Source organism: Rattus norvegicus, chromosome 10, assembly GCF_036323735.1.
Source record: "Rattus norvegicus strain BN/NHsdMcwi chromosome 10, GRCr8, whole genome shotgun sequence".
NCBI lineage: Eukaryota > Metazoa > Chordata > Mammalia > Rodentia > Muridae > Rattus > Rattus norvegicus.
In genome coordinates, this window is record NC_086028.1 from 46,483,567 (window position 1) to 46,511,263 (window position 27,697).

The 27,697-nt window shown below is 46.7% G+C and overlaps 1 protein-coding gene and 1 non-coding gene across 4 annotated transcripts in view; one reads left to right on the top strand and one right to left on the bottom strand.

Moving 5' to 3' along the window:
- The first annotated feature begins 4,853 nt into the window (after positions 1-4,853).
- Positions 4,854-4,982, top strand: LOC120095413 (small nucleolar RNA SNORA44). Its single transcript, XR_005490887.1, has one exon. It is a non-coding gene; the product is annotated as a small nucleolar RNA SNORA44 (small nucleolar RNA).
- A 1,713-nt stretch (positions 4,983-6,695) lies between these two features.
- Positions 6,696-27,697, bottom strand: part of Slc47a2 (solute carrier family 47 member 2) — a 42,693-nt gene continuing 21,691 nt past the window's right edge. Inside the window, exons 7-15 of one of the 3 annotated variants that reach the window (XM_039086568.2) lie at positions 21,574-21,687; positions 20,617-20,684; positions 15,593-15,701; positions 14,774-14,849; positions 13,613-13,682; positions 12,330-12,462; positions 9,049-9,143; positions 7,768-7,822; positions 6,696-7,501 (exon numbers count right to left, since the gene is read on the bottom strand). In XM_039086568.2, the coding sequence (XP_038942496.1) occupies positions 7,266-7,501; positions 7,768-7,822; positions 9,049-9,143; positions 12,330-12,462; positions 13,613-13,682; positions 14,774-14,849; positions 15,593-15,701; positions 20,617-20,684; positions 21,574-21,687 (956 nt within the window). In that variant the 3' untranslated portion in view covers positions 6,696-7,265. The remainder of the gene's footprint in view (positions 7,502-7,767; positions 7,823-9,048; positions 9,144-12,329; positions 12,463-13,612; positions 13,683-14,773; positions 14,850-15,592; positions 15,702-20,616; positions 20,685-21,573; positions 21,688-27,697) is intronic. The other 2 variants (NM_001191920.1, XM_039086569.2) reach the window with 2 other exon arrangements.

Consider the following 27,697-nt stretch of genomic DNA (forward strand, 5'->3'; position numbering starts at 1 on the left):
GAGATCCCATCTAATAGATATTCCTCTGACCCCTCAGAGGTGTGTCCAGCCTTTTGGTATTGACATCTTCAGAGGTCACCCTTGAGAATCATGCCACCAAGTTGGAAACAAAAAAGTCTCATGACATTTTAAGTAAGTCTTTTTGTCACACTGACAGCCGTTGAGGGAATCTCAATTCTGCACATCTTTGCCATGTCTTTAATAGTTTTAAGACTAGGATTCCTATAGTTTTGTCCTTACTATGATGGAAAATGCTCCTTTCGTCTCTTATTAACTTATCTGGACGTTTCATTGAGAGATTTGGACCTTTGAAGGTACCTAACCACATGAAGCAAACCTTAGAAGTTGTGTTTGATCTGAAGTGAATTTTTTTTCTTGGTTCTAGATGACTAGGCCAGCTATATGAAACCACTCCCAGGTGTGCTTCTGCGTCTTGCTCGGCCTCTGGGGTGCAGAAACGTTGCAGAGACCCTGCTTATGGAGGCAAAATGCAGAAATGCTGGGCTGCATTACTTTCTTGCCTCTGGGGTACCGGGCTCTGGGACACCACTGACAAGCCACTCAGGAGATGAAATGAAGCCTAGGGTAGGGGCCTCAGCCCATATTTCTCTAGGTGAGAAACAGCGGGGACTGGGGCAGAGGCTGAGGTTCTGAGACTCCTGGGCACCCAGCTACCTCTGGGAACCACGAAGAGCTGATAAGGGGGTGGGCAGGGGCCCGGAGCCTGAGATGAGCCTGGTGGGGGGAGGGAAGATGAGAAAGGGGGAATCTGGTTTATCTCAGGGTGTGCCTGGAGTGTGGAGAAGCCTTCAGTGGGAGACTTTGGCATGGCTTTGTATGATGAAGGCCTCCCCGCCATGGTGGTTCTTGATGGAGACAGTTCGTGCTTGTTCAAATTCATGGTGGGGGAGGGGGCATACGACTTACTCAGGGTGAACCAGAGATCAGAGATTAAATACCTTTTGCAGGAAGGGATACCTAGGAACAGATGCTTGGTGCCTAGGGGGCTAAACACTTTGGAGCCCCTATATGCCTCATTAGCATGAAGAATTCTAGGCTCTATGCTCTGTGACTGGTTATGGTCCTCTTAGTGGAGTGTCATGGTCATGTGCTCCAGAACAGGAATCTGGTCAGGAGCTAGGGAACTCCTGCCGTCCTCAACTGTGAGTTTCATCAGGGTTCTGAACTTTGCTACAACCTTACCAGTTCTTCTGTCTGGTGGCAAGGGCCATTGCCCCACACCTAGGAGGTGGTTTAAGTGGGGACAAGTCTTTGGCTAGTGCCTCTCAAGTACATGGGGACTATTTCAAGAAAATCCAGAAAAGCTGCTGTGTAAGTTGGGTGTTGGGGTTCAGTATTCTGTGGAGGGGGGAACTGAAACTGATTCTAGGTGCATGGGAGCACGAAAGAGACATCCTTAATCTAACACTGTGAACCAGAGGCGCTGGGGACTTGGATACCTCATTTAAGGTCTAGAAACTCTGTGGGATCCATCAGACCTCTTTGCTGTCCAGACGGGGGCTTTGGATGGAGCGTTACAAGGAATGGTTCCAACAGCCCAGTGACTAGAGGTTTGCCATGAGGCTGTGTTCCCATGCCTCAGTCTTAAAAGGATATTAGGACCTTCAAGGGAAACTGGAGTGACAGGTGTGGTTGTCAGTGGATCTCCTGGAAATGGATACCTCCCATTTGAAGAGAAGCTTCTTGGTCGATGTAAGGCCTGGTAGTGAAGATTATAAGGGCCTAGTAGGCCCCAGACAGCCATCACAGAACAGGACACTTAGTGTCATGGATGCCACAAGAGCCTCTGGAATCACAAGAGCATCACTCAGTCTTGAGACTCAGGAGCTTGTGCAGCCTCAGAAATCCCATCTCCCCTCAAAGTCATCACTGGGATCCCCAGAGCCCAGGAACAAAGTCAGGAACATCTGTTCATTTTCAGTTGGAGACTGAGGTCCTTGGATAAAGGCTGCCCTGCCCTCACAAGATGGTGTGGGAGCTCATTTTTGCTCCCAATGGGCATAACCCTGGAGGAGGCTTTTGGTCAGGTGGTCTTGGATGCTCCTGGCTGAAATGTCCTAACTGACCACAGCAGATCAGAGTCCTTGAAGCAGAGGCTGGGGTGGGTCCCTTGGACAAGCCCTAGTGATCACTAGAGGAAACTCTAGGCTTCCCTGAGATGCAGGAACATGACACTTTTTCCCCTTCATCTATTAATTGTGCCTGCCTCTTTAATTAATTAATTAACCATAATCATAATGGTTTTATTGATTCTTCGAGAATTTCATACAATGTATTTCAATCATACTCACCCCCACTTCCCACTCCTTACAGATGCTCCCTACACACCCTACTCATGTTCTCACACCCCAATCCCTCACCCTCCACCCCATCAAGTCCAGCCTATGTTGGCCAACTACTCCTGGTATGAGGCCTGCCCTGGAGTGTGCCCCATACAAAGCTGACTTCCCCTCTCCTAGAAGCAGTCAAAGGCCAGTAGCCCCTCAGTCAGGGATGGAACTTTGTGCCCATCTCCTTCTCCAACCTGGGCTTTTGTCTGGCTTGAGCTTGTGCGTGTTGTGACAACCACTGAGAGTGCATATGTGCATCTGTCCTGTGGGACTGGGAAACAATGTTTGCTTGAAGTCATCCACCTCTGGCTCTTACAATCTTTCTGCCTCCTCTATTGTATAGATTCCCGAACCCTGAGTAGAAGGGTATAACATAAATATTCCATTTAGGGAATGGCAATCTGGGGTCTCATGATTTGCATGTTGAGCAGCTTTGAGTCTCTGTGTTAACTGCCATACACTACAAGAAGCTTTTCTGATGAGGGTTGAGTGGTGTATTAATCTATAGGCATAGTTAATAAGTCGTTAGGGTTTTTTTTATTAACTATGTCCATTTAACAGAATAATTGGAGCAGGTTTTCTCCCTCTGGTCTGTGACCCATCTAGCCACAGATTTTTGGCCTCATTGACAGTGTCAGGTATGAGTTCCATGTTGTGGAGTGGGACTTTAATCCAATAAAAAAATTAGTGATTGGTTATTCCCATAATATCTGTGCCACTACTGTATCAGTGGATATATATTGCCAGGGCAATCATTATTGTGAATTCCTTTGTTCCTCCATTTTGGCACTTTGGGCCCTCAGGGTCCTCTCTAAGTTATTTAAGGATCTTAAAAACTGTGTCTAATAAAATAAGGAAGGCAATCTGGGTCCCTGGTCTAGTGTTTGAAGCTTGTGTGTAATATCTAGAAAGACTAAGCATAGAAAATATATAGTTGGGATAACCTGGCCCTCTGAACTCTCAAGGTTTAGATTAACTACTTATGTGGTTTTTGCTAGCCTACATTGGAAGCAGATAAGGTGTATGGAGATCCCCTGCATTATTTTATGTAATTATTGTAGTTAATATGTTTAATAATGACCTTTTTCATTTCCTTGAATAGTCAGGCATGGCCCAATGAGTCCTTCCTCCTTCATTCCCTACATGGGTGGACTGATATAACCAAGGGATTCTACAGAGACACAGCAACGGGACCTGACTAGGCTGTGTTTGCATCACGAGGTTGAATCTCATTCGCCCAGGTGTGTAAGACCTGGAAGAACAGATATGGAGCTTTTCCTGATGAATGCAACAGGTGGTCAAGAATAACACATGTCTTGCCATCTTAGGCCAAAAGCCACAATGAACCCTTTGGAATTCTCTTGGATAGTGTGGTGGTTTAAATATGCTTGGCCCAGGAAGTGGCGCTGTAAGGAGGTGTGGCCTTGTTGGAGTAGGTGTGCCCTTGTAGGAAGTATGTCCCTGTCAGATGGGCTTTGAGACCCTCCTCCTAGCTGGCCATGAGACCGTCTTCTCCTGTTGGCTTTTAGAACAAGCTACAGAACTCTCAGCTCCTCCCATGCCATGTCTGCCTGGATGCTGCTTTGCTTCCTGCCGTGATGATAATGGACTGAACCTCTGAAGCTGTAAGCCAGCTCCAATTAAATGTTATCCTTTATAAGAGTTGCCGTGGTTACGGTGTCTGTTCTCAGCAATGAAACCCTAAGACAGGTAGACAAAAGAACTCTTAAATGATCCATTTGGGTTCCATTTAGGATGGGAGAGACATAGGGGGAAGGATGGTGCTAAGGTCTTGATTAGCCACCTCATGAAGGGGAAGGGATTGCTTGCAAACGCTCTCTGAGCTCCCTATACGAGGGAGGGGTGAGGAGAGGTCATCTAGGGAGGTGAGTGGTTAGACAGAGCTCTGTAGCTGGAGATGAGAGAAGGGGAGGAAGGAGAGTTGGGTCTGAAAATCCAAAACAACCCAAATAGTCACAAGAGTCCAGCAAAGCAAGATCTTTGAGTCAGGCAGCTAAAACTGACCAGTCGTGGACAACAGCACAAGTATTAGGCAAGTGATATTGTATTGTACTCAGGCCGCTACTGATCAATCGGGGCCATGGAACGGACATGAGAGCTGAACTGTGACCCTGAAGAGAAACTGCACAGCATGTTTCAAGGATGAGGCCACAGAGTGAGGGGAGCGGGGTAGGCTGTAGCATTGTCTGATTGTATTTTGACACAAGGGGTTGAGCAAGGGAGTAAGCATTGGTTCCAGGGTCTTGTCTGGGACACCCGGTTTCAAGGTCTTTGACTGAGAGCCTTGGTTTTTGAGCCTCATCCTGGACATTTGGCCCATAACTCAAAATGAGAGGGAACAAAGGAAGTGGGGCAGCCGCATGTAGTTAATTAAGGCACAGCAGACCTTATGATTTGAGTACCTAAGTTTAGGTAACAGGCAACTTCTTTACATTTGTTTGTTATTTACTGGTTAATAGACAAGCAAGAAACACTGGGAGAAAGCATGTTTCCAAGGGCTGTGGCTGCTCATAGCCATGGGATCTCCAACTGCATGCCAGAGTAACGGAGAGACTTTGACAGCCCAGGTTATCACAGTGCCTGCTGTTGCCACTCAGCTCTCCTATATGTTTTTCCACTGGAGTTATGAGCTGCCTGTCCTTCTGTCCTGTGGTATTCACAACAAACTTTCCTTCTGCAGTGTGCACTTGGGCGGTTCTTGGAAGAGTGAGGAGACAGCCTGTCAGCCTCTGCTCATTAACCTAAGGACCATGTGACCAGTGAGGTGGCCATCTTGTGATTTGGTCTGCATTATTTGTTGGAAAAATGCCACAAGAAGATCACACTGGGATTTAGAAGTTTCTGGCTAATACTTAGCCAGGTAGCCTTTTGTGGCCAGATTGGTCTACAAAGAGAAACAGCATTTTGGAAAAGTGAAATACCTTTGTAACCTAACATGCAATTGGTTCAATAAAGACTTCAAATTTCAAAAAAAAAAAAAAAAAAAAAGAAACACTGGGAGAAGCAAAAGAGTTGGCTCCGTGAACTCAGCAGGATGGAGAGGTTGTCCCTGAGATGGCTGCATGAAGACGACTGTCCCCTTACAGGAGAGGGGAGGTCGGAGAGGAAATGGGGGTGGAGTTACTGAATGATGACATGGCTGGTATCGGAAAAGCTGGAGGCTGAGCAGGAGCTTATGTGGAGGAAGGACAGCAAGACTGTCTGGCACATGAATCTCAGAATCCTTTCCTAAATTATGAGAGAAGTCTAATTACAGGAGCCATTATAGCTAAGTGTACCATTAGGCAGTCAGTGTTCTGGGGTCAGAAATATGTAGAAAGGTTGGATTTTGTTATAAAATATTTTTTTCCTTTTTAAGAAACTGAGGCTCAAACTTGGTCTGGCTTGCTTTCTTTCTTTCTTTCTTTCTTTCTTTCTTTCTTTCTTTCTTCCTTTCTTTCTTTCCATCTTTCTTTCAATACATTGGAGGTGTCAGTCATAGAGGACAATGTGAGACCCTTTGTGGGTTTTTCAAAGTTACAACACTGAAGGCTTCCTTTAGGGTGACAGACCTCCCCGAGTACCAGGAGTGTGCCCTAGTGTGACCTCACTCACTCCTAAGACTTGCTTTCTTTCTGGGCTTCCCTGAGGGAAGGGCCCTTCCTGCCTCACTCTGGCACTAACCCTGTCTAGTTGTTCAAGGAGCTGACCTTAAAGAACTACTCACATGCTGAAAATGGCTGTAAGTCAGCTGTGAGGGAGGACTCACCATCTTAAAGAATGCAAAACCCTTCCTGTAAGTGTCTCTGGCCAGGACATCTAGCAGGAGGAAACTATCAGGTGCAAACGTTACCATCCTAGTGGGGATTGCTTCCATTTTTTCTGAGACACAGGGTCTCTCAACTTATTCCTGGCTGACCTCTGCCTCACAAATGCTGGGTTTTGAAGCTATTGTCTTCTAAGAGTTGCTAGGGCACCTTCGTGAGACTGCCAGGTGGTCCCTGAAGGGCATCTGACAGGATCCTAAGGGTGCAGAAAAGCCAGATGTCCTCACAGTAAATCAAACAGCCTTGTTTGTAATTCCCAGAAAACACTTAAAGCTGTGGTCCTCAACCTTCCTGATGCTGTTGCCGTTTTAATACCGTCCTCATGGTATGGTAATCTCTAATTATAAAATTACTTTGTTGCCACTTTGCAGTCCTCCCTTCTCCTCAAGGTCATGGGCACCGGACCATGAGTAAGAAGGGGGCAATAAGAAAATTTCCATGCAATTTTGCTTAAAGGTAAAAACCTAAAAGTTACCTTTCATGATAATGTTCTGTTCCCAAATATTCTCAGCACGCATTTTAGGTCTTAGGTCTTTATTTTATAAATGCTTCTGTGGCACAATTCCCAGACCGAACTGGAATAGGTACCTGATAGTTACTCATCACGAGAACGAGGCAGCAGAGGATGCGCGGGGGATGGGGATGGGGTAGGTAAAGCACATTCACAGTAGGGAAAACCAAACTGGCATCTTTGGAAATCATGATAAAGTCAACGGAGAAAAGCATTCTTACAAGCAGAGCTTCTGGGGGCCGGGGGTGCTCGGTGTTAGTTTCCTAGCATGTGCTGAGGTCCTCGGCTTCCCTCCCAGTGCCAACCCCAACCCCCCAAATCTGGATAGTCATTTATTTGTTCATCTTTTCATTCTCCCCCACCCCCCCAGTGCTGAACATAAAACAAGAGCCTTGCACACACTAGGCACATGTACTGTGAGCTGCAGTACATCGGGGCGGGCGGCATCACGTCGTAACCAAGGACAGTCTTACTGGCAGCCTTTCTACCTGCAGTTGGGAAAGTGACAAGCTCACGCCCGTGCTCAGGACACGGCACACAGATATCACCAGTCTGTAGACTGGGGACAGTCCTGTCTCAGCCACGGTCATTGATAACTCGCACAACAATCCCTGCTATGAGGACAGCAATAGAAACAATCAGAGCCGTCCCACGGTAGACAACCAGCTGCCTCCCGGTCAAGACCTCCCCGACGGTGGGCACCACGCACTGGCTGTTTTCTTCCACCACCAGCTGGCCAGTCTGGCTCTCTGGTCTGATGATATCAGGCAAAATCACTCCGTCGATAACTTCTCTCTCCAAGATGGGCAGATCTGTTTGAAGAGAGCAGTGGGACATTCGCTTTGTCACTGTGCTATTAAAAAATGACCCTCAGTCATCAGCATTTTTTTACATAAAACCATTTATATAAAAACACATTTAACAGGAGAGTTCAGAGTTGCCATCTGGCTAATTATGGCTGGGAAAAAAATTTTATTGTCACAAGAGCAGGAGCTCGTAAACTCAACCTCTCTGGACAAACTGAGTTTCGGACGTTATAAAGCAGAGAGAGAACTGTGAAGAGAGAGGGGTCCATTACCTGCTGGGGTGGGAATCATCTCCTTGTTGCTTTTTAGCCCAGCTCGAACCTGTGCCTAAAAACAAGGCTACGTGAGTAGACGAAGTGGAAGGCAAACCAAGGTGTAACTTTTTGTTTAAACTTCAACCTAAGGCTAGTGCTGAAAGTCTATAGTGTCAGAAACAGCCTTCCAAGATGTCACATGCCAAGAGATGACAACCCCAGAAAATGGCTGCTCTTGTCCCAGTGCTCTGCTGGCAGCATTCATGGAAAACCTGAGGGTTTAACACGTTCACACTTACGCCCTCAGTGTCTCCGAACACAAATGGAAGGACTAAGGCCTAAGGGTAAATGATATCACCGTCTAAAACTAGTTTACTGACCAAGTCACTATCCTTCTCCCTCACCCCCCAAGACTTGTCTATGTGCACAGGTGTTTGGCCGGCAAGCATGTCTGAGGGCCATGTGCAAGCAGTACCTGCGAAGGCCAGAAAATGACATTGGATTTCTTGGAACTGGTATTACAGGCAGTTGTGAGCTACCACGTGGGTTCTGGGAACCAAACAGGAATTCTCTGGAAGAGCAGTCAGTTCTCTTAACCACTGAGCCATCTCTCCAGCCCCCTAGTTCATATTCCATATATTCTCTTCTCTCAACAAGTCAACACACCATCCGTCACCATTAGGCAAAGCCAAGGGGATCAGAAAAAGAAAGGGTGATGGCCTGAATGCCTGAGCTCACCGCCTGTCTCCTTAAGAATCCTTCCTCTTGGGGTTGGGGATTTAGCTCAGTGGTAGAGCGCTTGCCTAGGAAGCACAAGGCCCTGGGTTCGGTCCCCATCTCCGAAAAAAAAAAAAAAAAAGAATCCTTCCTCTTGGCCACCACCAGTCTTCCATTAGGCCTCACCACAATGAGATAAGCACTCAGTCTCTGCCCACTTACTCATGTGGGTCACCACCCCGGCCCAAGTATCCCACAGAACACATACTTCTTTGTAAGAACAGAACCAAATAAATATTTAATTGAAGCCTTAAAAAAGAGCTAATCAGCATAAACAAGAAACTATTTTACAGAAACACAAAAATATTTTGAAGCTAATACCTGTTTCCTTTGTTTTAAGCTGAGTCCTGTGGTCAGGGGACACCAGCCAACTCTAATTGAGAGGAACCATCTTCCTGTCTCCTGACACCCTCTGCACTATCTCAAAACTCATGGGACTCCATCTATCATTCCATCCTGAGAGATGCCTTATCAACCATGAATCAAGTCTCGACACCTTTCACAGTGACACGAGCCTGTTACCTGCTCTGCGACTCTGTTCCAGTTTGTCCTCAGGATGTAGATTAGATAGGAGAGGGCTTGGAAGAAGACACAGACTATCAGCCCAGCCCAGAGGCCTGTGAATACAAAATGAGCACTGGCAATCACTTCTCTTCCTGTGATCAGTAATATTCTTTCTCAATAGCTCAATTTCAGTTAAATTAACGTCTCAAAAATTTTGGATAAACATGGAGCAGAGAAGACTGAAGTCCGCCACTGATCTATTAGAGACACTGAAGGGACAAGATGGCAAGCAAGGAACCAAACAGGAAGTGTAGAGAGTGGTGGGAATGTGGCAGGCACTCTCTGGTTGTTGGTGGAAGCCTGCTGTGGACTCTGAATGAGTGATCGGTGTCTTCTGAGGTAAGAATGGAGGGTGAGGAGCTCGCCTAGGGAAGGCCCAGGCCAGCAGTGCAGACGGGGGCAGGGAAGCCTGCTGCAGGAAAATGCCAGTGTGGGAGCCCCACGGAGAGGCCAAGAAGGAAATGACAAGGTAGGAAAAGGCAGTGGGGGACATATAAGCCACAGGAGGAAACAGGACTATTTATCCATGGTAATGGGGACCCACGAAAGGGTTTCAGACTGCTGTACACATGGATAGGTGTGAGACCTGGTATTTTCAAAAGCTTGCTTGGCCCATACCTACAATCCTAGCATTCGGGAGGCTGACGCAGAATAAAGGCTCAAGGCTATCCCAGGATGCATAGTGAGTTCCAAGCCAGTCTGGGATACAGAGTGAAAAGTGTCAATTTTTTTTTTTTTTAAAAAAGGAAGGAAAGGAAGGGGAAGAAGGGCGGAGGGAGGAAGAGGAAGTAGCTTGCTTGGAAGACATTGTTCTGTTACATGAAAAATACGGAAACTTGGGGAATACAGAGATGGCTTGGGATTAAAAGCACTTCCTGCTCTTGCAGAAGACCCAGGTTTGGTTCCCAGTACCCACGTGGTGGTTCACAACTGTCTTTAACTCCAGTTCCAAGAGATTCAATGCCCTCTTTTGGCATCCACAGGCACTGCACACACATACTCTCAGGTACACACATATTATGTAAATAAACCTTAAAAAAATATTGAGACTCTAAGAGAGCCCCGTGAAAGAATAGATATAAGACGAAACTATTAAAGATTGTTCTATTGTGTATCAGTGGTTTGCCTGAATGTAAGTGCAACGCCCTGGGAAGACAGAAGAGGGTGCAAAATCACTCTAGAGATGGAGTTATAGCCGTCACCACAGAGCACGCTGTGCAGAGTTGGGATGTGCTGTAAGTAGGGACTAAGTCTCCCAGTTTGTTTGTCAGCAGCTTGCTGGGACTGACTCTCACGTTCGCTCCTGCAAAAACATTAAGCAGAAGCTAGAGTGATCCTTACAGATGCGATGTGGACAGCATGACAGCGTGCACCCTTGAATGTCATGATTCTGTCGCTAGGAAACTGATCCTAAAGCAAGGTTCAGGAACGCACTAGTGGTGCATGCGTGTTGGGTGATCCTCACCCAGTGTTTGGTAATCGGGAGCCATTCAGATGCCCACTCCCAGAGACACAGTGCAGAGGTGGCACACTGTATCTCTGCTGCCAGCTGTGATTTCATGCTTTGCAAAGAGGGGGATAACACTTGCTACGTGATAAAAATGTGCTGGTTGGACAGACAGAATGGGAGGAGCGTTTTTCCATATGTATCATTAAAGTCCTGAACTTCTCTAATTAGACTTTTAAAAACAGTTCTGAGGGGCATAGCCCAGGCTATCACACATGGTAGGCATCCCCAGATCCAACTGCACTATTTTTAAATATGAAATAAAATTAGTGTTACTAAAAGAATTATATAGCAAATGAAAACACGAATATATATACGAATAAATATGAATATGAATGTTTATATATATATATATAACACATACACAACTTTTAAATTATTTTGCACAACTCTACAGATTTTGAACCTCAATGAAACATTTCTAAGAATGATGAAATGTATTCATGTAGACAAAATAAAAGTCCAAGCAGAAACTGAGATCCCCTGAGAAGCATAAACGTCTTTGAAATCCTAGGTTAAAACAGCTTCATAGAAGAATTCTACAAAAATAAGTAATTCTTGCCTTACTTAGCTTGCATTGGGGCATACAAAAAAATGAACCAATTTCATGAAGTAAGCAATATATGCAAATAACATTAATATTATCTCTGACAAGGGCTGAGCGGATGCATCCGTGGTAGAGCATTCCCCTGTCGTGCAAGGCCAACAGCTCCAGTGCGCACCCCCAACAAAAACACACATACAATAAACCTGCAGTGACTGGCAAGATTCACATAAAACAGTAGTGTAAGAATCTAGCAGTTCAATTCGTATATCATAATCAGGATGATTACAAGGAAGACAATGTCCCCCACCTTCATATTTGATCTATGGTTAAAAATTATACCCAAAAAGCATTTGTCAGATCCTCGGACACTTTTCTTAAAAAAGATTCAATGAAACAGATTCCACAGTCAATTTTTTAGAATTTTAATTTATTATTTGTGTGTATGATTATATATGATTGTGCATGTGACTGTGTGTATATATATAATTGTGTCTTTGTGGTTGTATGTTTATGATTATGTATACACATCATGTATACAACTATGTACATGTATGATTGTGCATGTAGGATTATGTGTGTATATGAGTATGTATATATGATTGTGCATGTGTGAGTGTGCAGGTGTTTATGTGTGTGTGATTATGTATGTATGGTATGTGTATGATTGTGTACGTGTGTGTGTGTGTGTGTGTGTGTGTGTGTAACTATATGGGTGTATGACACCTGTGTAAGAGTGTGGATACACATGCTATGAGGTCAGAAGACAACTTTTAGGAGTTGGTTCTCTCCTTTGACAGTGGATTCCAAGGACTGATGGAGGCGACAAATTAATGGCAGGTACTTTTTCCCACTAAGCCATCTCACCAGCCTTCCACAGACATTTCTTAAACATGACTTAAGCCATATACACACTGCGGCCCCAAACCCATTGTGCCCTTTAGTGGAGAAACACTGGGACCCCCATAAAGTCATGAAAAACAGCAATTGCACAGCCACCCCCACCCCCCACCCCACCCATGGCTCCTTGCAGCTGCAGCTGCAGGCCTCATGCAGGAACACAGAACATTTGTGCTCATGCATGCCTTTCCACAGAACAACTCTCCAGTTGTATGCTTTACATCTCAGTGATTTACTTTCCTGTAATGGTGAGACAGGGCGTGAACCGCTAAGGCATCAAACACATACCTATTATCCCAAGTTTAGCAGCAAACATCAGTGACACACCGATGGGAAAACCAAACCCGTAGTAACCAATGGCGTTCAGGACAGCACCTATCTTTTGTTTTCCTGTACCTCTCAGGACCCCGCCACAGGTGCCCTGCAGGGAGGAAACCGAGAGTGGCACTGCAGTCAGACACCTGCTCATCACATGAGTTCAGAGTACAGTGTTGCTGCCCCCTAGACCAAGCTATCCCCAAAGCAGACATCACAGATGAAATGAAGGAAAACACCCTGTTTCAAAAAACTACCGAGAAAAGGCACACAGCAGCTTTTTGTTAAAGAACTGTCAGGCCATGGGCTTGATGCTGCGAACTTGACACCATCTAGAGACACCTAGGAAGAGAGAACCTCAACCAGGGAAGTGACTCTATGACGTTGGCCTGTGGGCATGTCTGTGGGGATATTTTTGTGATCAGTGACTAATGGGGAGGGACCAGTCCACTGTGGGCGGCGTCAACCCCAGGCAGGTGGTTTCAGTTCCTACCTCCAGGTTTCTGCCTTAAGCTCCTGTCTTGGCTGCCATAAATGGACTGTGATTTAGGAAATGTAAGTCAAATAAACCCTTTCCTCCCCAAGTTGCTTTTGGTTGTAGATTCTGTTACAGCAACAGAGATTTCCAGCAACTAGGACAGGTGACATCATTTAAATTTCTGACTGTCTCAACTGCTTACAGCTATTTTTACAAAGTCACATATTGTCTGAAAAGTTAAAGGCTTCAGTAATGGCACCTCAGCAGGAAAGCAGGAAAGTGCAGGAGTAGCTGGAGACGATCCACAGAGGTGGGCGTCTCTACCACCACGCTCAACCACTGCCATGCTCACCACTTTGTCTTCACAGTGATGTGGAGAACGTGGAGGAAAGCCCACAGGAAGAGAAGTCAAATGACAATGACCTGGAAGTCAGGCCACAGAGAATAATTGTTCATACTAAGAATAAGCATCCAAGGATGGTCTTGGAGTGCAGCCAAAGGGTCTTAAAACACCCACAGGTCTGCAGAAGATGAACCCAGGGAGAGACCTTCTGGTGGTCAGCGTTAGCTCATCATTATTGGCTTGCCTGGAAGTATACAGCAGCCACTAGCCACTGGGTCACTAAATCACCGAAGGCATTCAGTGTAGAGAGGAGGGGGAGAACCAGGAGGACCCTACACCTTCACTCCAAACATTAAATCATGGGTGTGTGATTTTCAGATAAACAAGGTAGAGAATTTTCCACACATACCAGAGTGAAGACCACCTCATACTTACTGCAAGTGCATCAAAGAGATGAAAGGGAGCAAAAATGGGCATCACTTGACTCACGAGGGAAATTATGTCCCTGTTAGAGGAAAAGGACAGTAGTCAATGACTTAGATACATTTGGGTCCAATAAATATACACACATATATACACGTATACATGCACACATATACACACATGCATATACACATACACACATATACACGCACACATATACATACATACATACACATATGCGCACATATACACATATACACACATACATGCATATACATGCACATATATACACACATACACACATATGCACACATATACACACATACATACACACATACATACATATACACACATACATACACATACACATATGTATACACATATACATATACATACATATACACATATATACACATGTACATACATATACATACATATACCCACAAACACAAACACACATACACATACACATACATATATAGATACACACACATATACATACTCCCACATAAACACCACTATATAATTTTTTAAAATCACAAGCCTAGCATACATTACATTTTTTGCAAATTAAGTATGTGATAAAATCATACTAATTCAAATTTTATTAATAGAGTTTCTGACACTATTTTCTTCTTTAAAAAAAAAAGTATAAAGGTATTTATTTTGAGACGGAGTCTCACTTAGTTGTCCAAACTTGCCTTGAATTTATCTTCCTGTCCCTACTGCCTGAATAACAATTATAGGCAGGTCTGGGTCACTAGGTCTGACATGGTCCATGCTATTCAACAGACAATTTCTTATACTTAAATAATGATGTAATTATTGTTACGGAAAATACAATAAAAGTGAAGGTTGTGTCTGTGGTTTTTGCAAACATGGCCTCAAATGAAGAGTTGCCTGTCACAGACTGCCCTGGCCCACAACCTGCCTGTCTCGGGTGAGCATCACCCAAGTGCTATCTTCTGTTTCTCAGAGCAAAACTCCACTCAGCCCTGAAGAGTGGTGTGGGTACTGGAGGAGTGGGGTGAATTTGCATGGGTTTGTACCATTCGAACTTGTCTCTCCTCTGTGCCTACCTCTCCTCCTGGCTGTGTGACAAGCTTTCGTGTGGAGGGCAATGCCCCCTCTCAGGCAGAAGCATGCAGAGAAAAAAACATCAGAGCTACCTACTTGTCATTGGTGAAGACGTAGGCGACCACGTCCTTCAAGGCTGCAAGCAGAATTCCCACCAGGAGCGCACAGACACCTGGGAAATACAAAAGGAGTCACAGAAGCAACGGTTCTCCAGAACATGCCATTCCTCAGGGGAGATTTGTGTCAGTTAGTCAAGAAACGTAAGCATGCAGCTGGGCTCAGGGACAGGCACCTGCTGTCCAAGATATGTGGGAATTTGGCACAGAGGATTAATTAACCTTGTGACCTGAGCATTCAAAACCAGCCTGGGCAACATGGTGAAACCCTGTCTCAAAATCAGAGTTACAGTGCAAATATTCACTCTTTTTTACTGTCTATGAAGAAGCTAACCAAGATCTGCTGTCCTCTATTCCTTTAATGGATTCTGTCATCCGGAGCTGGACCCTTGGGAACATGAGATTACATTAAGAATGTTTTTGTCTCTCTAATACTCAGGGTGAAATTTCATTCCCAACACAGAAGCAAGGTGACTGGATTGTGAAGGCCCTGTGTGTGGGACAGGTGTTTTCTAAAAGCGCCTGGCCCCCTTTTTCCACTTCCGGCTCTCTCACCACATGAGGTCACCCTGTTCCTCCCTTTAGGACAAGTTAACACGGAGCAGATCTTAGAAAGTGAGAGCATATTTCACCAGGCAACCAGGCCTGGTGGTACCTTGATCTTGGGCTTTCCAGCCCTAAAAGCTGTGAGCAATAAACTTTGTTCTGAACAAGCTCACCCATGTCAGATATTGTGTTGTGGAAGCACAGCCTCAGACATTACACTGAAGTCAGTAAGGACATCAGGGATAGTGCTCACCAGTACACAGGAGAACAGTGGTACAGGAACACCGGGCCTGGTCAGCATTCCCTGCCCCCAGAGCATTGCCCACTCGGACACTGGCAGCCACACCAAAGCCAAAGGGCACCTGGGGATTGGTCACAGTTAGAAAAAGGAAAGGAAAGGAAACCTGCATGTTAATGCAGTAGGGCCCAACTACATGGGATTTCAGACAGACGTCGCAATCTAGGTTCTAGAGAGGGTTCTTACTGCCTCGGAGCTGTGTGTCTAGAAACAGATGGCTCAGCTGTCTTGGAACCAGATTTCTTCACTGGTAAAGAGGTATGGTGCACCCCCTCCCTCCACTAAGCCTCAATCCAGGCAAGGCAGGGCAGAGTTATATTTGGCTGGGCAGTAGGACTTCCATTATCGGTGAGGCACAGATAAACACCATCACAACTGAGTAAAATACATTCTACAAGGTCAGATTTAAGTTAATATACAATGGATAAATAATTTCTAAAAAATTGCACAAACTTCGTAAAAAGCACTTAGAACTTTTATTGCAGGACTCATGAACGTGGGCAAAATCAAATTCCATAATTTCACTGACAGTGGGACAGATGGAATAGAACTGTCAACTCAATGAGATCCAGAACCACCGGGGAGACCTGCCTCTCAGCATGCCTGGGGGGTTATGTTGCTTAGATTGATGTGAAAAGATGTGCCCACTGTGGGCGGCAGCATTCCTTAGACTGGGTTCCTAGACTGTATAAAAAGGAGAGTGCTATGGTGGCCCACACCTTTCATCCCAGCACTTGGGAGGCAGATCTCTCAGAGTTGGAAACCAGCCTAGTCTACCTGGAAAGTTCCAAGCCAGCCCAAGCAATGTAAGACCTGTCTCAAAATAAATAATGAAGGAAGGGAGGGCAGGAGGGAAGGAGAGGAGTTAAGTACATGCATTCATCATGTTAGACTTCTCCACTGTAGTGTGACCAGCTGCCTCAAGCTTCTGTTTGCTGTTTCCTTGCCATGGTGGACTGTGACCTGAAACTGTAGCCAAAATGAATCCTTTCTCCCGTGGGTTGCTTTTGATGGGGTCTTCCATCATAGCAACAGGAGTGGGAACTAGACATCTGGCTAACTGGAGTGCTCTCTTCAAGTTCCAAGATTTGATCCTAATTGTTGATTAGGAAAACCCCAAGCTATGTTTCTGGGTTTCTTAAACAGATCGTCAGCCAACTGTCAGTATCATCTAAGTTATCATCCCACAACCCAGTGTGGCCAGTGAGCTCTGCTGGTAGCCCTGGCTGCAGACAGCTCCTGTTTGGGCCACCTCTGCTTTGATAATTCACATGCCAGCTTTCACTTCTCAGCTCTACCAGAAGCACCATCTCCCGCCAGCTGTCTAGTTTCCTATATTTTGAAGAGTAGCTTGAGTTGATAAAATTATGTATGTTTTTAAGATCAAGAACTTAAAAATAGAGCAGGGTCTGGGGGTAGCTTAGCAGGTGAGGGGGGCTTGCTGCACAAACATGAGGACCTGAGTTCAAATCCCCAGTAGCCATGTCAAAAGCTAGTCATGACCACACAAGCCTGTAACCTCAGCACAGCAGGGGCAGGGAAGGGGACAGGAGGGTCATTGCAGCTTGCTGGCCACCAGCCTAGCTCCAGGCTTAGTGAGAGGCTTTGTCTCAAGATGAGAATAATAGAGTAGCATATATGACATCCTGCCCTGGCCTTCATGCATATGCACCTGCACACACACATACAAACACAATTTTAAACATGTCCAGCTACATAGGAATATGTGGGACTTGTATGCCCAAAGTCTACACAATCATCTTTCAGCCGGAGACAAATGAGGAATATGAGAAGGGCCACAAGTGAACAGTCACATGCAAGGAATACATGCTGTCATAGCTAAAATTCAAAAAATAAGAAAGCTTCAGGCAAAATGGAAGGAAATGTTTACAAATACACATTGGATATTTGAAAATGCAGATGAGTGACCAACTCGTGTGGCTCCCTCTTCCTCCTAAATAAAAATAAAGTGTGCACCAGCACACCTCATAACTGTGTGCCTAAATAACTGAGCAACAGTGCCTGGCACTGGATGGATAGGACAGCTGGTGCCAGCACCACACTCCACCAGCAGACACACAGAAGGCCGGACCATGTCCTTCCCCCTCCCCTCCTCTCCCTCCCCTTCCCCTACTTTCTCCCTTTTCTCCTCCCCCTCCCCATCTTTCCCCTCCCCCTCCTCTCCCTCCTCCTCCCCTACTTTCTCCCTTTTCTCCTCCCCCTCCCCATCTTCCCCCTCCCCCTCCTCTCCCTCCTCCTCCCCTACTTTCTCCCTTTTCTCCTCCCCCTCCTCTCCCCCTCCCCATCTTCCCCCTCCCCCTCTTCCCCCTCCCCCTCCTCAGCAGCATGCCTGTGACTGCCTCAAGCAGCACTGAGGCAGGAGGCACAGCATGGAGAGATGCTGCCCAGGCAGAGGTGGGTCTCCCTCCCACTGCACACAGGCTAGCAGAGAAGGGAGCGCAAATGGGCTCCCTGCCGCCCTGAAACCAGCCCTTCCTTTGTTGGATTGGAGGGCGGGCTGGACTGCAGTGAGGAGGCCATGCTGCAGTCACTCACTCATAGGGCTGGAATCTTCGCACTGGGCTCTCCAGGGGCCATCCCAGGAGAGAATCCAGACACAATATAACAGGAACGTCCTTCCTTCTTCCTTCCTTCCTCCTTCCCTTCCCCTCCCTCCCTCCCTCCCTCCCTCCCTCCCTCCCTCCCTCCCTCCCTCCCTCCTTCCTTCCTTCCAACACAAAGTCTCGCCGAGTAACCCAGGCTAGTCTCAACTCACAATCTTCTGCCTCAGCCTCTCCAGTGTTGAGATTGCTGCAGCCCGGTGTCCCCTCACCCAGGTTGCTTTGTCTTACAGATCAATGTATTGGTTCATCCGTAAGTACACATGGACCATTCCATACATCACCATAGTTCTAGAAGGCTGAAGCATACACCCTCCAGAAAGGGTGATGGTCAGAAAAGACCCGACCTCAGCAGAAATAAAGCAGATGGCTCAGGGGACAGGGAAGGACGTTTGAAGGTTTAGTTCAGTGTCCTCAGAGATAGCTAAAGATGCTGTAACAGCATGAAGAAAGGGTGAAAAGAGAAGAGACATTCTCAGAAACTAAAAGCAGCAATTGGCAGATGGTGAGCAGAAAGACAATATTGATTATTTCGTTGGGGGAGGGGCTTGTATTGTGTGCACACACACAGGGGGAAGCCAGAGGTCAACCTCAGACGCTCATCTTTGCTTGTCCCGAGAGCTGCCCACCTTGCCTTAGGGGTCTCTTACTGGACCTGGGGCTCATCATTGAAGCTAGATTGGTTGGTCAGGGGACTCAGGGATCTTCTTGTCCCCACCTCCCTGCCTTGGGGATTACAAGTGCATGCCACATGCCTGGTTTTTTATGTGTCGTGCCCGTCCCCACCGTTACAACTGAACCTCAGGCAGCGTATCTCCTCAGCTGCCTCTCCTCCTCCCCTTCCAACAGTCAGTCCTCTGATCCAGGTCCCTCATTGCAGAGGTGTCTCGTGACCCAGGGCCACAGCCAGCAGCCTTGCCACCTCCACTGTCCCAGTCGTCACTCTTGTCTCCCTCTTCATGCTTCTCTTGGTCTTGTTCCCTCTGTCCTGGTTTCCTCCAGGCTTGTGGCTGAGAGTCCGACTAGTCCTGCCTTCTACATACAGGGTCTGCTCTTAGACAGTCTTCTTCAGTATTCCAAGATGAGCAACAACTTCCTTTTCTTTTTTATATTTATTTATTTATTGAGGCAAGAACTCATGTAGCCCACACTCTGACGCTGACAGGTGTCATAAAGGTTCTATCAACTGAACTATACTCCTACCCTCATTTTTATGATTAAAAAGGGGAGGGGTGTCCAAAATGGCTCATAATCCTTTTGCCCGGATAGACTCTGTGATCTTTATGAAACAGGCGACCAGAGTACCTTGTGCCAAGTGTGAGATGGGAACAGTCTAAAAGCACCAGAAGCTAACAGGCACCATCTGACAGACATTCGGGCCAGGTCTGTGCTGCTCTTTTCTCATTTTGCATTCTGCAGGCACACTCTGCCTCCCCCTCCCCCCACACACACCCTGCCCATTCTCTTCTCTAGTCCTTGGCCACCTCCTAGTTCCTCACCTGTCTGACTCCACAGCCTCCTCCTGCATCCCCAGGCCCACACACCTTTCTCCTGAGAACAAATGGGCCTGCCTGCTGCGCCACCCTCCCTCCACCCTCTTAGCAACCCCTGTAGCAGCACCAAGTAGTATCCCAGCACAGAGCCCCTGTCCAGGTTCCACAGCGGCCTGCCAAGCCTGGGCTTCCCAGGCTAGCTGCCCTTATCCAATTCAGTCAGCTTAAACTAGGAAACAGAAAAATACTCCCAGCCACCCCATTTAAAAGGTTTGATGCATCCCAGACCGTGTTGTGTGCTTTTTCTTGTTTTGTTTTTTGTTTTGTTTTGTTTTATGTTTTGAGACAGCGTTTCTCTGTGTCTGTGCCCTGGCTGTCCTGATTTGATTTGTAGACCAGGCTGGCCTCAAACTCACAGAGATCTGCCTGCCTCTGTCTCCCAAGTGCTGGGATTAAAGGCACGTGCCACCATGTCTGGTCCCTGTATGCTTTTTACTGCCTTGTCACACACAGATGAGATTCTGAGATGCTCTCTCTTCTTCTCCATCTCCTGACCAGGCCACAGGCCAAAGAAGAGGAGTTGACCCCTCACACTCAAAACCAAGTCCCAGCAGGAACTCCACACTGGTTAACTGAATTCTCCATGCTTCCTGCTATTGACACACAGGGCCTCGTTCAGTCTTCACTGGCAATCGGAGCTACGGTTTCCTCTCAGTTGCGTACACAGAGAATTAGGTGAAGAGCCCGTGCCACACGATGGGAGACAATGCGGTCAGGACCCAGGTCCCCTCCCCCTCCCCACCTCTGTTAAATGTGGTCCACAGGCTTTATACAAAGAAGGTACAAAGTGTCTTCATGCTCTTACCATGTAGGCAACAGAAGCTAGCTCATAGATGACGGCCTGGGCTCCCAGTTCTGTCACATTAACAAGGCCTGAAACAGCAACTCAGACAACACAAGTCAGACAGTAGACTGGAGGAACCATTTTCTTTATGAAACTATATAGAACACATATATATTTCTACATAGGCACGTGTCTGTCTGTCTGTCTATCTGTCTGTCTGTCTCTCTCTCTCTCTCTCTCTCTCTCTCTCTCTGTGTGTGTGCACAACTGTATTATGTCCCCAGCTTCTAGCCCATATTTTCATTTACGAGAAGACAAGAATAGCCCAGATGCAAAAACCCTGGACACCTCTTCTCGCAAGTTGCCAAGACTCTCGGGCACTACAAGTGAAGTGCTTACTTTACAAACTCCTGCTCCACCCAGGAAGACACCTTTGATCCTGAGGATCAAAGTCAGGTAAGGTGAGATTCCTGGGTGGCAGGGGTCTCGGGAGTCAAACGGTACAAAGGGGAGCAGGACAGCTTTGGGGACAACGGAAGCAATCAGTGTCTGCAGAAGATCACTGATGCAGTCTGAACTATAAACATTACCAGGAACAGGACCAAAATCAAACATTACCAGAAACAGGACCAAAATCATTACAGGTCTGGCAGAAACACGGTTACAGCCAACACACAGCCAAACTCAGCTGGCGGCCTGGCAAAGCCAGCAACCACACAGGGTGGTCAGAGTCAGGAGAGCTGGGCCTTCCCATCCCATGAGCCTCCCTTTCCATGTTCACAAAACACAGGAGGACACAGCAGAGTGAGAGCCATGCTGCCGCACGTGCTGACGGCTGGCTGCGGGTTTATGCCTGTATTGCAAGGCCCTACGAGTAACCCACAGAGCACCAGAGAACACAAGCAGAGCTTCCATTTCTGGAAGCCTCTGGGCTGCAGCTGCCCAGGCTGGCTACAGGCTCCCCTGGTATAGACAGACCTGCAAGGAAGGTCCCAATCTCGAAGGTCCACCACTCGATGCACACCATGAACATGCTGGGGATGGCCAGGCGGGTGTAGGAGCTCCACTCCTGGAAGCACTCCCTTGTCCACCCTGGAGAACAGACGAGAAAGTAAGTGTGTGCACTGTGTACCAGCCACTGCCTCTCACACAGGACCGGAGACAAGGGTGCCTGTTCCCCAGCAGGATACGGGGCATCAGGGAAGACCACAGCTTGAGAGGGAAGGAGCTAAACTGGCCATGTGAGAACTTGTCTCCAAACCCAAGTGTGTTAACAAACACCCACAGTTAGGCATCAGCAGCATCTCAACAGGCTGGCTACCGGCAGCACCCCTCCCCCACAGCAAAGATGGCAGAACAATAGCAGAGACCCACAGATATGGAGAAGCAGAAATTTTATGTACTGCTATTAGGAACATAAAAAAGGACAGATTCCTTTAGAAACAAATGATGGAATCCCTACACAAGTCGGCTTTGGATTTGTTTGTTTGTTTTTGTTTTGTTTTTTTCTCTGTATACAGAACCAAAATTGAAATGGCATTTGGGGTCAGAGAATACTTTGTATGTTCCTTCTCAGGAGCCCAAGAGCGCTGGATAGCTCTATGTCAACTTAACACAAGCTACAGCCATCTGGGAGGAGGGACCCTCAAGTAAAATCAGGCTAAAGGCACGCCTGTATGGTATTTTCTTTTTGATCATTTTTATTTAATTCTATTTTATGTGCACTGGTGTGAGGGCATCATATCTCCTTGAACTGGAGATACAGACAGCTGTGAGCTGCCATGTTGGGGCTGGGAATTGAACCCAGGTCCTCTGGAAGAGCAGCCAGTGCTCTTAACCGCTGAGCCATCTCTCCAGAGCCTCTTACTTTTTTTTATCCTTCTCTCATAAATTATAGCCTAACTGCAATTTGCCCTTCTTCACTCCTCCCAGTCCACCCCCACCTCCCCTCTCCCTCAGATCTCTTCCTCCTTTTCTTCTTTAAAAAGAAAAAAGAAGCTTCCAGGGGATGTCAACTGAACACAGCATAACAAGATAAAAATAAGACAAGGCACGAACCTTCATAGCAAGCTTGGACTAGGAGGAAAAGAGCCGCAAGGGCTGGCAAAAGAGTCAGAGACATCCCCCCCCCCCACTACACACACACACACACACACACACACACACACACACTATTAGGAGTCCCACAAGAACAGCAAGCTACACAACCATAACACACACGCAGAGGACCTAGCATGGACCCACACAGGGACCATGATCGTTGCTTCAGTCTCTGTGAGCCCCTATGAGTCCTGCTTTGTTGATTGTGGGCCTTGTTCTTATGGTGCTTTTGACCCCTCTGGCTCCTTCATCCCCTACCCCCTTTTCTTCACAGTTCCCCTGGCTTCATCTAGTGTTTGACTGAGGTCTCTGCATCTACTCCCATCAGTTGCTGGATGACGTTCTCTCTGAGGACGGTTGGGCTAGGTACCGATCTATGAGTATAGCAGAACATCATTAGGAATCATTTCATTGATTTTTTTTTTTTTTGCCACTTGTATTTGATTCTATCCTGGGTCTCTGGGTTGTCCATCTTCTGGTTCTTGGCCATCCAGGCAGTTCATCCTGAGCGAGATAATCTATACCCAGAAAAACAAGCATGGTATGTACTCTCTCAAATGTGGACATTGGCTGTTAAATAAAGGATAATCATCCTACAGATCTACAGACCCAGAGAGTCAAGTAGGGAAGGATGGATCTCCCTAGGAAAGGGAAATGGTTATCATGAGTGGACTGGGGACAAGTGGGAGTGGGAACAGGGAGTGATGGGGGGTAGGGTAGAGGGAGAGAGTACTGGGAGACATGGTGGGGATTGGGGGACATTTTGGGGGTGATATAGAAACCCAGTGAAATCTAGCAATGATTTCTAGTAACCGGTTATGGAGCCTGAACTAGCCATCTTCTATAAGCAGGCAAGGCTCCCAGCGGTGGGACTGGAACACCGAACCAGTCGCAAAACCTACCCACACTCTGCCATGACTGCAATAGGGTATTTGTGGCACAGAACGTGTGGGTCCAACACACTGTGGATGCTGCCACCCCTGGGCAGGTGGTCCTGGGTTCTATAAGAAAGTAGGCTGAGAAGGCCATGGGCAGTAAGTCAGTAAGCAGCACCCCTCCATGGCCTCTGCATCAGCTCCTGCCTCCAGGTTCCTGCCCTGCTTGAATTCCTGTCCTGACTTCCTTTGATGATGAGCTGTGATGTGGAAGCATAAGCCAAAAACCCTTTCCTCCCCAAATTGCTCTGGTCACGGTGTTTCGTCACGGCAACAGTTACTGTTTCAGACAAAGACTAACTGTATAAGCAAGTTCCAAGTCCCAGAGACCCTGCATCAGAAGAGTAAACTGCAAGAAGATTGAGGAACAGTCTCGGCATCAACCTTGAGCTCTCACAAACATTTACACGCTGTGCCAAAGCACATGTGAACACGCACACACAAATGTGAAAGAAAGAAAAACATAAAAGGTACACCAAAAAGTCTGTTTAATAAAGTCACAGTAGAAAATGTCCCAAATGTGAGTGGAAAGGTGGCCATTTGGAGCAAATGACATTAGAACCCCAAACAGGCAGACCTGGGAAGAATCCTCTCACAATACTCTACTGTGGAATTGCTAGGACTACAAAATAAAGAACAACAACAGAGAGAGAGAGAGAGAGAGAGAGAGAGAGAGAGAGAGATCCATGAGTAGTCAGGCAAGCTTACTATATACAGCAAGTTTATCTTTTAAAATCAGGGAAGCGAAGCTGAGGATGTAGCTCAGTTAATAGAGTCCTTGCCTAGAAAGCAAGATTTGGTCCCCAGAACCACATAAACTAGGCATTGCCAACAACCAGGAGGTGGAGGGAGGCAAGAGAATCAGAAAATTAAGGCCATCTTCCACTAGTATCAAGTTCAAGGCTTCTAGGATACATGAGACTCTGTTTAAAAAATAAATAAAAAGCTATTTTAAGGGAAGCACAAACCAAAGCAGTTCCTGGACGTGTGCTAACACTGAAGAAGACACTTAAACAAAAGAGAGAGGAAGCAAGCGTGTGCATGGGAGCACAGGGAATAACTTCATGAACAAAGAAGGAAACAATCATGTCCCATTCAAAAAGGCACCGGCCCTTATATGAATACACAAATGAGATGGCCTTGGAAAAGGAGGAAAGGAAACAATAGCCAACTCCACTATGAAAAAACTAGAGGAGTCTGCACAACCCTCCAAACGATAAATAACCCCGGGTGTGAATGGTCTCCACGCTTCAGTTAAAAGACAGAAAGAATCTGATTGGATCAAAAGCAGCCCTTAACCATTTGTTATCTGCAAGAAGCACGCCTCAGTCAGTGGTAAGGATGTACACTCACAGAACTCAGAGGAATGGAAGACGGCACGCCATCCAAATGGAGGCAGAAGCAGACTTCAGGCAGAGACAGAAGGATTAGGGAGGCACTAAATGCTGCCAATGGGATCGTCCATTAATAGCTTATGGTAACCATATGCACTTAACACCGGGGCCCCAACCACATAAACACACACCACAAGGCACAGCAAGTACATATTAGATTGGGGTCGGTGGTTTTGCATATTTAATGCTTTTCTCTCACAAATAGACCATCTAGACAAAACAAACAAACCACCAAAAAAAGAGAAACTTCCACATTAAACACGCTGTAGCTCATATGGACATACCACACACCCGTGGAAGACACGCCATTCGCAGCCATGGAATACACGTTCAACATGAAACGTTTTCTAAAACAGACCACATTTCATCCTGTTAAAAAAGTTATCAGATTAAAAAAAATAACATCTCTTCTACCATCAGATAGTGGAAACAAACTAAAAGCCATTACTAAAAGAAACAACGGAAAGTATACAAAGACCTGAATGGCATGTCATTGAAGAAATCAGGAAAGAAACTCTAAAATCTCTAGAAGCAAATGAGAATGAAAACACAATTTATTAGAGTCTTTGGGATGCAGTGAGGGCAGATTCTTACCTTTCTTTCTTAAAATGGTGTGTGTGTGTGTGTGTGTGTGTGTGAGAGAGAGAGAGAGAGAGAGAGAGAGAGAGAGTATGTGTGTGCAGGTGTGTGTTTAAGTGAGTGTGAATGAGTGAGTGTGTAAGTATGTGAGAGTATGTGTGTAGTGTGAGAGAGTGTATTAAGAGTGTGTGTGTGTAAGAATATGTGTGTGTGTAAGAGTGTGTGTGAGAGACTTGTGAGTGTGTGAGAGAGAATGTGTGTGTGTGTGAGAGAGAGAGAGTATGTGTGTGCAGGTGTGTGAGTGAGTGTGAATGAGTGTGTGAGTGTGTGAGAGTATGTGTGAATGTGTGAGTGTGTGTGTGTGAGAGATTGTGTGTGTGTCTGTGTGAGTGAGAGAGAGAATGTGAGAGAGTGTGTGAGGAAGGGTGTGATTTGAGTGTGTGTGAATGTGTGTGTGTGAGTGTGTGAGAATGTGTGAGTGTGTGTGTGTGAGATTGTGTGTGTGTCTGAGTGCAGGCATGCCACGGCACACATGTGGAGGTCAAAGGGCAGCTCTCAGGAATTATCTCTCTCCTTTCACATTGTCAGTCTCCTCAGGTCTGTGAGGAACTGCTTTTACTTGCTGAGCCATCTTGCCCACCCATCCTTTCTACACCCAAACCAAACCAAATCAAACCAAACAAAAGCAAAACCCATAAATCCTTCCCTTCTAGCAACCTAAAACTAAAACTGTTTCTTCTTTATCTTTCCTTTTCATCCTTTTCATTATCTATTTCATTCACACTGGTAGAAAGGAACAACTCTATAAGCACAGAATTACCACCGCCTCCTTATAGACGCTAACAGCTTGATGGCTGTGTAGAAGGCTGTTAGTCTGTGGTTCTTACCAAGTATCCACCTCTGGGTAGGAACCTTATTGCAGAGGGTAGCTGTCTTTCAAGAGAGGACGGGGATAGTGTCTGGGGTGTACCAGTTCAACAGAGGGAAGGGACAGTAAGAGCACACTTTGGGTGTGGGACAAAGAGAGATCACACTGGAAATGAGTGGGCGCTGCCTCCCTGCCGTCTCGCTGTCTAGCTTTCACTGATGAAAGCTGCTGCACAGGATGCTGGGGAAGAAAGGTCATCACTGGTCTTACCCAGCTGTGCTCTTCCGTGTTTCGACACCAGCGTGCCAGGTAAGATGATCCCAGTGATGTAATCAAGTCCTGGCTGCATTCTGGCTGGATCTAGGATCCACGTCAGGAGGCAGCTCATGCTTTGCACTGTGGACTTGTCAAAGACCCATGACTGGGGAGGTCAGAGTCTCTGGTGATGAAGCTAAACTGCCTCTGTTTTGCTCAGTGGAAGCCGCTCAGTACATGAGCTCACACCCTAGCCTGGTGCTATGTTCAGCCGTGGTCAGAGAAGCCTCTCTTCACAGTCAGTAAATGCAGAGACTCAAGCTGGCCCAGGTGCCGAGAAGTGACTGTCGAGTCCTCAGCCCTCAACAGGACAGCCATGTCAGCACCTCCAGGGTGCAGAGAACACGGCACAAGAGACAGCAGGAAGAATACAAGAGTTGGGTTACGAGGAAGAGGGCTGTGAAACACCGTCTTCAGGCACAGCATGGCTGTCATTCTCATGAACTCAGTGGCTATAGCTGCCTGCACAGGGCCTGGACAAGACTGAGCTCACGAATATTCAGTCACGGATGGAGGACAGGCTCATGGGGCCCAGCCACTCTCCAGAACCCATGACCGGGGAGCTCACAGAACCCAGGAGTAAGTCTACTGTTGCTCTTGTGCGACGTGGACATAGTATAAAGCTGCTCTAAGTTCATACCTTTACCCACAGATCAATGCAGTTCTCAGTAATCACCAGGGACCTTGCTTTACACAGTGAATGGTGGTTAACGCAGTTCACAGAACTGGTGAAGAGAGGAAGTGGCTGTGAGTGCTCAGGCACAAAGCAGACATCTGCACCACACTCCCTCCCCAGAGCTCAAGGAGAGAATGGAAGAAAGGCGGAAAATACTGTAAGAGACAGTGTCTTCTGATGTGACAGGGCCACTGCGCTCTTGAACTCGACAGCAGCTGTGGCTGCCTGCTCACGC